At 39.1% G+C, this 12,525-nt stretch overlaps 1 protein-coding gene across 11 annotated transcripts in view; it reads right to left on the bottom strand.

The window, feature by feature from the left end:
- Positions 1-12,525, bottom strand: part of ZCWPW1 (zinc finger CW-type and PWWP domain containing 1) — a 32,605-nt gene that overhangs the window by 18,846 nt on the left and 1,234 nt on the right. For 5 of the 11 annotated variants that reach the window (XM_019422728.2, XM_019422733.2, XM_019422732.2 and 2 more), the window contains exons 2-8: positions 10,361-10,408; positions 6,667-6,725; positions 5,701-5,924; positions 5,203-5,281; positions 4,026-4,113; positions 3,359-3,516; positions 3,055-3,177 (exon numbers count right to left, since the gene is read on the bottom strand). In XM_019422728.2, the coding sequence (XP_019278273.2) occupies positions 3,055-3,177; positions 3,359-3,516; positions 4,026-4,113; positions 5,203-5,281; positions 5,701-5,924; positions 6,667-6,694 (700 nt within the window). In that variant the 5' untranslated portion in view covers positions 6,695-6,725; positions 10,361-10,408. Of the gene's footprint in view, positions 1-3,054; positions 3,178-3,358; positions 3,517-4,025; positions 4,114-5,202; positions 5,282-5,700; positions 5,925-6,666; positions 6,726-10,323; positions 10,409-11,427; positions 11,475-12,525 lie in introns of all 11 variants that reach the window. The other 6 variants (XM_019422731.2, XM_019422735.2, XM_019422737.2 and 3 more) reach the window with 4 other exon arrangements.

Raw genomic sequence — 12,525 nt, 5'->3', positions numbered from 1 at the left:
TCACTTCCCCCAAACTGATTGTATTTATCAGATACCGCCCCTTCTATTTCCTACTGTGGGAGGACTCATCTCTCCCTGACAACTGTAAGAAACACGAAGAGTGGTTCATTTATAGCAAGAGGCTTACACATTCACGACAATCACATTCGACTCAACAAGCACTGCCAAAGGAGTGGACTTTCCATCTCCCAGTGAAAAATCCAATCCTTGCCCTCATACCAAGAGGTTCAAGAGATGGAATGGCATCACCCAGGCTGCCCAATTCCCAAATTAGACGTACATCTCTGGCTCCTTATGTTACCATGTTATTATAACACACAAAGTAGTTTATTGCCTTGGACTATCTTGTGTGATGTCTACATAGTCTTCCTAGAGTTTTCTTTCAAGTATGCACAAGCCTGTTTTTGGTGCAAGCCTGTTTCCCCCCAGATTGTTAAGTGTATTTATTTTCAAAATTTTAAACTTACTAACATATTGTCTAATATATTTTATTTCTCATTTTAAAATTTCCCAATACTGGGGCAGCTGGATGACTCAGTCAATTAAGCATCCAATTCTTGGTTTTGGCTCAGGTCATGATCTCACTGTGAATTCGAGCTCTGTGCTGGTAGTACAGAGATTCTCTGCTTGGGACTCTCTCTCCCCCTCTCTCTCTCTCGAAATAAATAAAATTTAAAAGAAAAACACTTTAAAATTTCCCCATATTACCATGGTTATTTTCTATATTTGTTTATCACCTGAAACACTAAAATGGTAAATTCTATGAAAGGAAGGATTATCTATTTTTTTCACCACTATATTTCCAGTACCTAGCACAATGCCTGGAATAGAACATAAGGCATTAATAACTATTGTTAAAAGAATAAATAAATCTATATCCATGTTTATCTGCCCTCCATCCAATGTCAAAGGCTAAGGTGTCCTTTCTGAGTAAGAATAAACCCTCTGGCTCTCTTCTCATTCCCTTTACTCTCTCCTCCTTTATAAATAATTTTCCCTCAACTTATTCATATGCTCATGACACACAGGCCAAGTCCCTTTTTTTTTTTTTTTTAAAAGAAAGCTTAAAGGGGTACCTGGGTAGCTCAGTCGGTTAAGTGGTTAAGCATCTGACTTTGGCTCAGGCCATGATCTCACGGTTCATGACTTTGAGCCCCGCATCAGATTCTCTGCTGTCAGCGCAGAGCCCGCTTCGGATCCTCTGTCCCCCTTTCTCTCTGCCCCTCCCTCACTCAATCTCTCTCAAAAATAAATAAACATTAAAATATAAAATAAATTAGGGGCGCCTGCGTGGCTCAGTTGGTTAAGCATTTGACTTCAGTTCAGGTCACAATCTTGCCGTTTGTAAGTTCAAGCCCTGCATCAGGCTCTGTGCTGACACTTCAGAGATTGGAGCCTGCTTCAAATTCTGTGTCCCGTCTTTCTGACTTTTCATGACTTCCTAACTGTAATATCGTTGAGCATTTTCAAATTTTTATCCTCTTTGATGTCTCTGTAGCAGCACAAGGCTAAACACTCCCTCTTTCTTGACATTCTCTCCTCCCCTGGCATCTGTGATGCCATACTCTCCTAGATTCTACCTTTCTGAGTTTTCTCTTAGTTCTTAGTTTTCTTCCTGTGCAGCTCTTCCTCTGCTTAACCCTAAACATTATGTTTCCCCTAAACATTATGGGTTTTCTATTCATTGCTCTTCTCTTTGCACTCCACACCCTCCTCTTAGAAAATTTCATCCATTCTTACTGATGCAGATGATTCCCAAACCTGTATTTCCAGCCCAGACCTCTTTCTTAGATGCAAAAGCTCATCACAGACCCTCTAACTTGTCCAAAGCTAATTCACTGTCTGAAAATGTGCCCTTTCTTCTATATTCTCCATTTCAAATAATGGTTCTTTCAAGCACTTAGGTCAGAAAACAGGATCATCCTCAGATCCCACTGGTAACCATATCATACTGATCTTTCCTCCTAAAGATCTCAAATGTGTCTCTTCCTCTTCACTGTTACTGCCTATCTTCCTTGTTTAGATCACTATTTCTGTGGGTCTAGTCATGCTCCCATTAATCCATCTCCCATGCCAGTGGCACAGTGAGCTTTCTAAAATACAAATCTTACCAACTTTCCCCTAAAGAGGTCAATGGTTCCTCTTTACCTTTAAAATAAAATTCAGGGGCGCCTGGGTGGCTCAGTCGGTTAAGCGTCCGACTTCAGCTCAGGTCACGATCTCACAGTCTGTGAGTTCGAGCCCCGCGTCGGGCTCTGGGCTGATGGCTCAGAGCCTGGAGCCTGCTTCCGATTCTGTGTCTCCCTCTCTCTCTGCCCCTCCCCCATTCATGCTCTGTCTCTCTCTGTCTCAAAAATAAATAAACATTAAAAAAAAAAAAACTTTAAAATAAAATTCAAATTCCTTAACCTGGCATGTAAGGCCTTTTATGATCTGGCCCTTGCATGCCTATAACCTTATCTCCCCCTACAACATTCTATCCCCCCCAAGGTACCTAAAAGCTACAATCATTAGCTCTCCTCCATAACTCTGCCAATAAATATCACTCTGACCTTCATCCCCACCTCAGTTCACCCTACTAAATGATACTTTCAACACATGGCTCAAGTAGTATCTTTTCTTGTTGCTTCTCTATATACTAACTAATTTGGATGTAAATTTTAAAAAATAAAAAATAAAGTTAAATCAAAAAAGAAAAAAGTAGTATCCTTTCTTGGAAACTTTTTCAAGTCTACTCCCACCTTGTAGCTTTCTTTTTTGCCTTCCTCACAAGCCTATTTCCCTTCCAACAGGCATATATTAATTTATTCTACATTTACTCAGCACATCCTAAAATGCCTGGTACACAGTAGGCATCCAACAACTATGGATTATATGACTAAATAACTGAATAAATGAAAGCCTTCTCTTCCACAGCAGCGTATCTCTTACAAGTAGCTGTGAGAGATAAATTATTGTGTTTGCAGAATTTCCTCTAGCTACCTAACCCTTGCCTCTGTCCTCCATCTCCAATTTTCAAACCCAGGTAGGTTTTCCAAATCATGCTGAACTCACCAAAACCACTGACTTCTCCTTTTTGTTGGTTTCTGATCTGAGAATGATTTTGAACTGTTTTTTTCAGTTGAGCTTTCTGTCTGGGCTCACGTCCACTTTGGGCTTTCTCCATTTTCTCATCTTCTGGGAAGATAAAACAAAACATTCTATAGATAGTGAGGGCCAGTGAAAGGAGGAAGAAGGATCATAATCTAATAGTTTCAAGACCTGGGTCGAAAATTTTCAGCCTGCCCACTGTCCCATTCCCTAATTTTGTGGAATAAGTACTTGAGCCAGATGTCAAAGTATATCTGACTATACTTACGGGCTCCTTTCTTTCCTTTGCTTAAGGAGAATCTATTGAATTTCTTCTCAGAAGGTGGAGGATCTGGCTGGCCTGGCTTAGGTGTCTCTATCACAGAGGTTACTCCAGCTTCCTTAGTGGCTGAAATCTCTAGAATATGAGGTACCATTACCTTCTCTCTGAAAATAAGATTTTCTTTTTAATGAAAAGGCAAAAAGGAGCCATTTGTCATACCTTTGTTTGAAAAAACCCAAGGATAAAAGTCAGGAGTACAGAAAAATCCTAGGCTCTCCACAGCCTCCAGAGGCCATCTTATCCCTCTATTTGCCTACTCTTCCCAGTTCAAACAGGAATCTGTCCTGAGCTGAGAGAAATCCATAGAGATACGAAAATGACTAGATAGACTTGGATCACCTGGGTGGCTGTCAGTTAAGTGTCTTACTTCACCTCAGGTCATGATCTCATGGCTTGTGGGATTGGGCCCCGCATCCAGCTCTGTGCTGACAGTTCAGAGCCTGGAGCCTGCTTCGGATTCTGTGTCTCCCTCTCCCTCTGCCCCTCCCCTGCTCACGCTCTCTCTTTCTCTCTCAAAAATAAAATAAAATATAAAGAAAATGACTAGATAGATAACCATTTACCAATGCTAAGTCTACCCTGTGATCAACTTGCCTCACTGGGATAAACTTACCCATCAGCATTATCATTATCAGTAGAAGAAGCAATTCCTGGTTCCTTGTCTAATTGGGCACGTCTTATGGGCTGGGCACAGGAAGTCTCTGAAAAATCAAGGCTAGATCCCATCTCTCCCAAAACAAAATACTATAAGCAGAGAAACAATTAAAGAAAATAATGACTCCATTATTTCTAAACTGCAACCTTCCGTTAAAATGATGCCTAGAAGAGTCCATCTTTGGAGTTTTGTCCGATCATAGACCTTTAAGCCTTAAAATTCTCAGGAAAAACTACAAATCTGTATCTTTTGGCAAGTCTTTCCAGATTGATCCGCCTTGCTCCAGGATAGCCAAGTAATGTCAATTTTATTTTGTGTACATAAAAGAAATCTTATGTAATGTGTTTTAGACCATTTGTTCCTCAAACTTTCTCTTGGAATAGAAGTACACCTAAGAATAGCCGAAAACATCAGACTATTCTCCTTAGCCTCAGGACATATGGCAAAATCCTCAGGGTGTACACTGTAGAGTTCTTTATTCCAAAAATCAAATCCCTGAGCATATGTTAAAAAAGTATTGGAAACAAATACACAAGGGTAGATGGAAACTAAGTTCTTCAAATCTAGTAAATACAATTTATCTTTTCTAAGTATATTGTAAACATGTGAAAGTGAATTTAAGTTACACTTAAAAAAACTATCTGAGACTGTATTTATATTCTGAAGTCAACGTAATCTATTTCAACTTAATCTATTTTTCTAGAAGTCTGTACCCCATAAGGTAGTTTAGCTATAGTCCTGTTGATAGATGAAATATTTAAAAATATTTCAAAGAGGGGCGCCTGGGTGGCTCAGTCGGTTAAGCGTCTGACTTCAGCTCAGGTCATGATCTCACAGTCCATGAGTTCAAGCCCCGCGTCGGGCTCTGTGCTGACAGCTCAGAGCCTGCAGCCTGCTTCGGATTCTGTGTCTCCCTCTCTTTCTGCCCCTCCCCTGCTCATGCTCTGTCTCTCTCACTCTCCAAAATGAATAAATGTTAAAAAAAAAAATTAAAAAAAATATATATTTCAAAGACATCTAATATTTCCTTACTTATAGGAAACTGGAGGGAAGGAGAAAAGCTGTCAATTTACTCTACCCCTTCAGATAACAGTTTGTCTAACTGAAACTCTTTTTCTCTCACTATAAGCCATACCCAAACACTCCTGGAGGGACTTCCGTAGCACAATCTGGACAATCTCCTCAAATTCTGCATTGGTGAGACTTAATTTTTCCTGCAGAGATAAGGGCAGAGAAGGAAAACCATTCATCTTTTCCCAGGTCTCCTCTCTGACCAGCCTTTAGATCAGCCAGTAAGTTCACAAGGCTGAGAGCATGAAGGTATTGTCCCTAAGGATTCTATAAACTCTGTCTCAGATTTCCTGGGAATAAAGGAATCAAAGAAAAGGAAAATTTTATAAAGCCTCTGACCACATTTACTTTCACCTCCATTCCACCTCAATCCCTACCCACCTATTATTTCCAGCTAAAGGCTTTCTTCAAAATATTTTTCACCTCTTTAAGAAAATAGAACCCCCAAGAAAGGAATAAAAAAACTTAAAGTACAGGGTAAAGTTCCCCTACATGAAAAGACTGTCTAGACTGGATGTCTAGAAGAAACTGTCCCACTAGAACCCATCAATGAGACTGATACCTTTTCTTTCTTCTCTGCTTGCTTGTCTTGAGCCTTTCCTTTTTTCTCCTGGCCACTGCTTGGACCATTTTCTGTGGTTGCTTTCTCCTCCTTCTTCTCTAACCTGTCCTTTGAGGAACTGATCCCCAGGGTCTCCTCCTTGGGTGAGTTAGGGCTATAGCACATCAGGCTATGCATTTTTTGTACAGGTGGGGCGAAGGTTTTCTTTGACCCCTTCCCATGTTCTGAAAGAAATTTGATCATCAAATGGATTTATGAAACATAGAGTCTAGCACAGAAAGTGTCTGCACTGCCCATTGACTGGCCATATCAGAATTACCTGGAGAGAGCTTTTAACAAAATCAGATTACTAGGCCTCTCCTTTCCCACCCCACCCCACCCCTTAAATTCTAAATAAACAGTTGGGAGTGAGGCTGAGGAATCTGTCATTTTGCAAGGCCACCTAGATTATTCAGCCAAGTTTACGAACTACTGAGTAATTAAAAGGTGACAAATATAAACATACAGAAAGCTGAATTATTCAAATGTGAAATTTTAAAAATTTGTTCATTTAACTTTAAAGAAAATTTTACAGAAAATCAGGAAGTTGAAAGAAAAAAAAAAAACTAGTGCAATGAAAATTACACTGATCCTCCCAGGTATAAACAGTATCTCTTTCTTCTGAGCTTCCATAACATTTAATACTTCTCTGCTGGCATTTATCACATTCGAATTTGTATTATAGATATTTAAATGTCTTTTGTCTCCCTATGAGTTCATATATTTCTTGAGCTAGACTGCTTCTAAGTTGTATATATTTCACTCAAAGTTTCTAGAAAAGTAGTAACTTTAGCAAAGTGTATACCAAATATATATAGACTGAGCTTCCCTTTGGTGGGAAGTGTATCTACATTACCAGGGACTGAGAAAGAAGGAAAAAATGAGGGAAATGTACAAAAAAATGAATCTCCCTCATCCTTGACTCACCTTCTTTACTCTGCAACGTTGCCATCATTTAGCTCAGAAGCTACACTTTCTTTGTGCCTCTGTTAGAAAAAAGAAATTAACTGCTGTGACTTTGATTGAACTTGATTTTAAACTTTCTTCTCTCTCTGTCTTGTTGGGCTTAGGATCTTTACCTGGGACTGCTGTACTACATTTTCTGCCCTCTTGTACTTTTACCTCCTCAGCAGTGCCAATCACATGCCAGGGGATAATGAGAGTTACTCTTTTAAAGATTAGCAACTTTCCTTCATGTTTTAAGTGCCTAGAGTCATGTCCAACGTAAGGCAGGCACTTGTCAGTAGTGGTAGTGATATGTTAAAAAAAATTCACTGAGTAAATGTTGAAGATCTTATTGGCTTCATTCAGTGATTCATGAATTGGTAAGCGTTTGATCTAACAGATAGGAAGAACTCTGAGGAGCTGTACAAAATGAAAGACTTTTAGGGGTGCCTGGGTGGCTCAGTCAGTTAAGCATCCGACTTTGGCTCAGGTCATGATCTCGTGGTTCGTGGGTTAGAGCCCCATACTGGGCCCTGTGCTCACAGCTTAGAGCCTGGAGCCTGCTTCAGATTCTGTGTCTCCCTCTCTCTCTGCCCTTCCCCCGCTCATGCTCTGTCTCAAAAATAAACATTAAAAAAAAATTTTTTTTAATGAAAGAGTTTTTACAGGCAGAAGGGAGCTGGAACAAGGAAGTTACACTAGGCAAACAAGCAAATTACCTATTGCAAGTTTACTTTCCTATAGGAGATGATAGGGGTCTATTAGGCAGATTACCTAAATAGTGCTGATCAAGTGATTCCTGATTGACTATAAACCAAAATTCTATTTCTGGGAGAGCCAAAACTGTTTAGTCTTGGTTTGGTGACATGGGCTTAACATAACCAACTGAGTTTTGGGCCTGTTTTTAATAGATGGAAGTATAAAAAGTAGTAGTAGTAGTAGTAGTAGCAGCAGCAGCAGCAGCAGCAGTATGAACAGTCCTGAGAGTTAAAAAGTGAGAGTGTTCTTCAAAAGGATAAACTCATCTCACAAGGTTTTCCTAAACACTTAAAACACAAATAATCTGGCAATTCTCTGACCTAATTCAGAGGTCCCTATGCATAAAGAACCCCCTTTTTAACCCCTTTTTTAACATCACTATAATCTTAGATCTTCTAGTCCAATAAATTTTCCAATGTGCTAGATTCTAGCAATCCCTATTCAAGGCTCAGAAATATTTGGTAACCAGCAGCCATCCCCAGAGAAGCTAGTCACAGGCATCTAATACTTTCCACTCTATATCCTGAAACTATCTATCTACTTGCAGATGTTCTATGCTACATCAGTATGCTTCATTATCACCATCAAAATCGTGACTAATAATAATAGGTGACACTTACTGAGCATCAACCATATTCTTTATCCTTTACATATGTCATCTCACTTAATTCTCCCAGTAAATCTATGAGATAGGTACTTTTTTACACTTGGAGAAATTTAGGCTTAGAGGGACTTAGAGATAATAGGTAACTGATAAATAGTAATTCAGGATTTGAACCCTCCTGATTTTTTTTTTTTTTTAACGTTTATTTATTTTTGAGACAGAGAGAGACAGAGTATGAACGGGGGAGGGTCAGAGAGGGAGACATAGAATCCGAAGCAGGCTCCAGGCTCTGAGTTGTCAGCACAGAGTCTAATGCGGGGCTTGAACCCATGAACCGTGAGATCATGACCTGAGCCGAAGTCAGACACTTAACAGACTGAACCACTCAGGCGCCCCTGAACCCTCCTGATTTTAAAGTTTACGCTATTAACTATGGTATGCTATATCCCAAGAGTCTAATTCAGTGCTTCACAACCATTTTGATATTATAGCACATGTGGAAAGCACACATTTAAAGTACACATTGAAATACACAGAAAATTCTGTTTCCAGATACTTTGGATTTAAGGACCAGGCCTTTCACAGTGATAGACAACTGAGGGTTGGGAATGGGGAGACATCTAGTCACACAAAAGTCTGAAGAGATTTGTCTCCACACAGTTATGAGCCATTCGTGGCCCAGCAGAGTGCCAAGATTCCTCTTGTGAAGTTGCAATAATTTATACATTTTTTTCCAGTTTACACTTCCACTATTAATACTATTTCTACTAATTAGAAGGAAAATATGTTTGTTTTATCAGCTTAAACTTCTTATAACTCTTCTACCCAGTTTTCTTTAGGCTTAAAGCATATAAGCCATTCTTATTTTTATAACAATTATAACAAGCATTGTACCTCTGGGAGGGTCCTCAGAGGTCATAAAATGCCAATTCACCTTTTTACAGATAAAAAAAATAGGCAAAAAGCAGTTAAGTGATTTTCCCAAAGCCTCAGTGTTAATACATGGTAGAGACAGGATGAACCCAGACTTTTGCCTCTAAATTCTACTAATAACACATCTATTCTTCTCAATGATCTTATTTCTGGCTGTTGGTTTTGAGTAATTTGAAGGCCCTGGACCTGAAACTCAGTCTTCCAACTCTATCATCTCCCATTACAAACAGACACAAAAGTAGCATAAAATGGATCTTATATATGAGATATCTATCTATCTATCTATCTATCTATGTCCCTTTAAAGGTGAAAAACTTAAGACCTTCAAATGACCAAATTATAGTGAACATTTGGTTGCTCAGGGTATAGAGTTCCTCTCTCTAGATCCCAAGGTGAATTCAAAAGGTACTGGGGGCTTGACTTAGTGTGTCCACAGCATGGCTAAATGTATTTTCAAACTATCTTTTGATATTTTTTGTTCCTTGTCTTACTTCTATAAATGTGAATAATTCAGATGTGCTGTTCTGCAGCAACTACCTTTCCTATATATTGAGGGCAACATATTTTTTTCATTGTTTCCATCTTAACTCATCACCACCAACCCCCTAAGTCTATTTACTCTAGGAAAAAAGGAGAGTGACATATTAAGGAAGAAACACTGCAGCAAATTGGTCTTCTTTCTGATAATTCTAAATAGAAGCTAAAAACTGAATACAGTTAGGCTGAAAATGAATATTAATTTGATCAAAAATGACAAATACATTTTCTTCCAGACTCCAGAATTCTAAAAAAGATCATGAGAAGTCCCTATGAAGGTAATATAAATTACAAGATGAGCTATACTAAAAGGGGAAAAGCAAAATGAAAATTAGCGTATTTGAAATGACAAAATTTGATTTTTTTAAATGTATATCTACCTAATATGCTTAAACTTATCCACAAACTATCTATGGAAGAATACACAAGACACTAACCTCTAGGGAGTAGAACTGGGTGGCTGGGGGTGCTTTTTAATACACCCCCTTCTATATCTCTAGCATTTTGTAACATGCCTATATTACCACTTCAAAAGTGATTTTTTTTTAAACTCCAAATTCCTTAAATAGAGTGTTTTGATCCACCTAAAAATGCAAAAATTTTCCAGTATTTAGGTTCAAATCATTATCTAAACCTATACTGACCTCTCTAGGCCAAAGTGTGTTACTGGAGCTCCAACCAACTGGATAAAATCATGGATCCTTAACAAAATAAAGTAAATCTATAAGCAGTGATACATAATAGTTCCCCTTAATCTAGAGTGGAGGATGTGATGAAGAACATTACTTTTAAAGAAAATCTCTAACCTGGTTAATAGAGAAGGAAAAGCCAGGAGTCACTCACTTTATGACAACTCAAGTCTCTGGTCCTCTGTTCCAGATGAATTTTCTCCTTCCACATAAGGAATATTAAAACAAAGCACAAAGAGAGAGAAATATTTTTAAAACCAGACAGTTAATAAGCACACAAAATACCACCAACTTTCATTCTGACTAGCTACTAAATAACTGGGGGCTCTAGAACATTTGAGGGGTTTTGTTTTTGTTTTTACTTCAAATGAAACAGAGAGGGAGAAAATTCAATAAAGTTTTAAGTATGAAAGTAAAAGAACGTTCCATAAGTCAGATCCACCACTCAACGTAAGAAAGGAGGATGAATAAGAACAGAAAAAGAACTTAGAAATAATGAATGAAGGGAACAAAGGTAAGGCGAATGAGGTGTTCCAAAAAAGAGTAAGTTTTCTTTCGCTTAGAACACTGAAAGCCATCGGTGATTTTAAGTTGAAATCATCTCCTTCAGCAGTTTTCAAAATGTGATCCAAAGACCTCTGGGGGCCCCCCTCCCTGTTCCAACTGCTTATCTGTATTAGGCTGGATTTTCTCATACATTTCAACCAAAACAAGATATCATAACAGACTGAAATCAGAAACAGATGAAAATCCAGCTGTCTTCTATTAGCCAGACATGAAAGAGACTTGCAAAACTGTAAAACACCACCATTCTTTGCACTAAATTTTCTTTCATTTAGGAAAAATATGTTTTCCATAAAGTTATTTAGGTCAACATATCATTATCATTTACTATTAATTATAACTTATGATTTTAAAATAATTTAAAATTTTCCCCGTTTATTCTAATATGTTAATATCAACATAAATAAAAGATACATAGCTATTAACCAATCTTTGGAGTCCTTTGTAACTTTTAAGAACACAAGAGGGTTCTGAGACCAATAAGCTTGAGAACTGATCTAGCTAAACAACAATTCAGTCTTGTCAATATTTTCCCAAAACCATTAATCCCCCTCCCCCCACTTAGAATGTGTTCACAAATTTCTCTCTCTTAAGTACCCAGTTATTCCCTCTTTATATTGTTCCTGGACTCCTTGGTTGAAGAGAATAAAAGCAAACCTGTTAGAATTGTCCTCAGACACACAGTCCACACAGACTCCATGAACCTAGAAAACTATATTTAAAATCTCCTTTATGCTTGGGCGCCTGGGTGGCTTAGTCAGTTAGGCTTCCAACTCTAGTTCATGATCTTGAGGTTCATGGGTTTTGAGCCCTGCCTCAGGCTTGTTGCTGACAGCTTGGAACCTGGAGCCTGCTTCAGATTCTGTGTCTCTGTCTCTCTCTGCCCTTCCCCCACTCATGCTCTGTCTCTCTCAAATATAAACATAAAAAAAAATTTTTTTTAATCTCCTTTATGCTGAGTCTGATTTCCTTTTGGCAGTAATGTCTAATGGCACGTGGACTCCTGCTTACTTTCATGCCACCATTAAGGGTCTCATACTCTTATCAACTGAGCTAGTCAGGCAACTCATGTCACCATTAAGAACCATAGAGTTTAGGGGCGCCTGGGTGGCGCAGTCGGTTGAGCGTCCGACTTCAGCCAGGTCACGATCTCGCGGTCCGTGAGTTCGAGCCCCGCGTCAGGCTCTGGGCTGATGGCTCGGAGCCTGGAGCCTGTTTCCGATTCTGTGTCTCCCTCTCTCTCTGCCCCTCCCCCGTTCATGCTCTGTCTCTCTCTCTGTCCCAAAAATAAATAAAAAACGTTGGGGAAAAAAAAAAAAAAGGAATGATAGTTATTTAAAAAAAAAAAAAAAGAACCATAGAGTTTATTTCCTTCCCCCGCCTTTCCTTTTTCTTCTTCCTCAGCAAGCATGATTTCACAAGAGTGTAAAAACAGGATTCCAGCTACTTTCACTACCCATACCTAACATAACAAGATATTTGCTGTGGTAACTACCTGAACTAAACCTTGTACAGAATCCTATCAATAAATTAATGAGGGAGTGGGGGGGGGGGGTGCCTGGGTCGCTCAGTCAGTTAAGCCCCCCTCTCTAGATTTAGGCTTAGGTCATGACCTCACAGCTCATGAGATTCAAACACCCTCCACCCCACCTCCCCATCCTCACCTCAAGCCTGCTTGGGATTCTCTCTCCCTCTCTGCCCCTCCCCCACACATGCGCCCACGCATGCCCTCTCTCAAAATAAATAAGCTCTTTA

This window comes from Panthera pardus, unplaced genomic scaffold (assembly GCF_024362965.1).
Source record: "Panthera pardus isolate Hobbes unplaced genomic scaffold, ASM2436296v1 HiC_scaffold_4, whole genome shotgun sequence".
NCBI classification, from domain to species: domain Eukaryota; kingdom Metazoa; phylum Chordata; class Mammalia; order Carnivora; family Felidae; genus Panthera; species Panthera pardus.
This window is presented reverse-complemented; position numbering and strand designations above follow the sequence as displayed.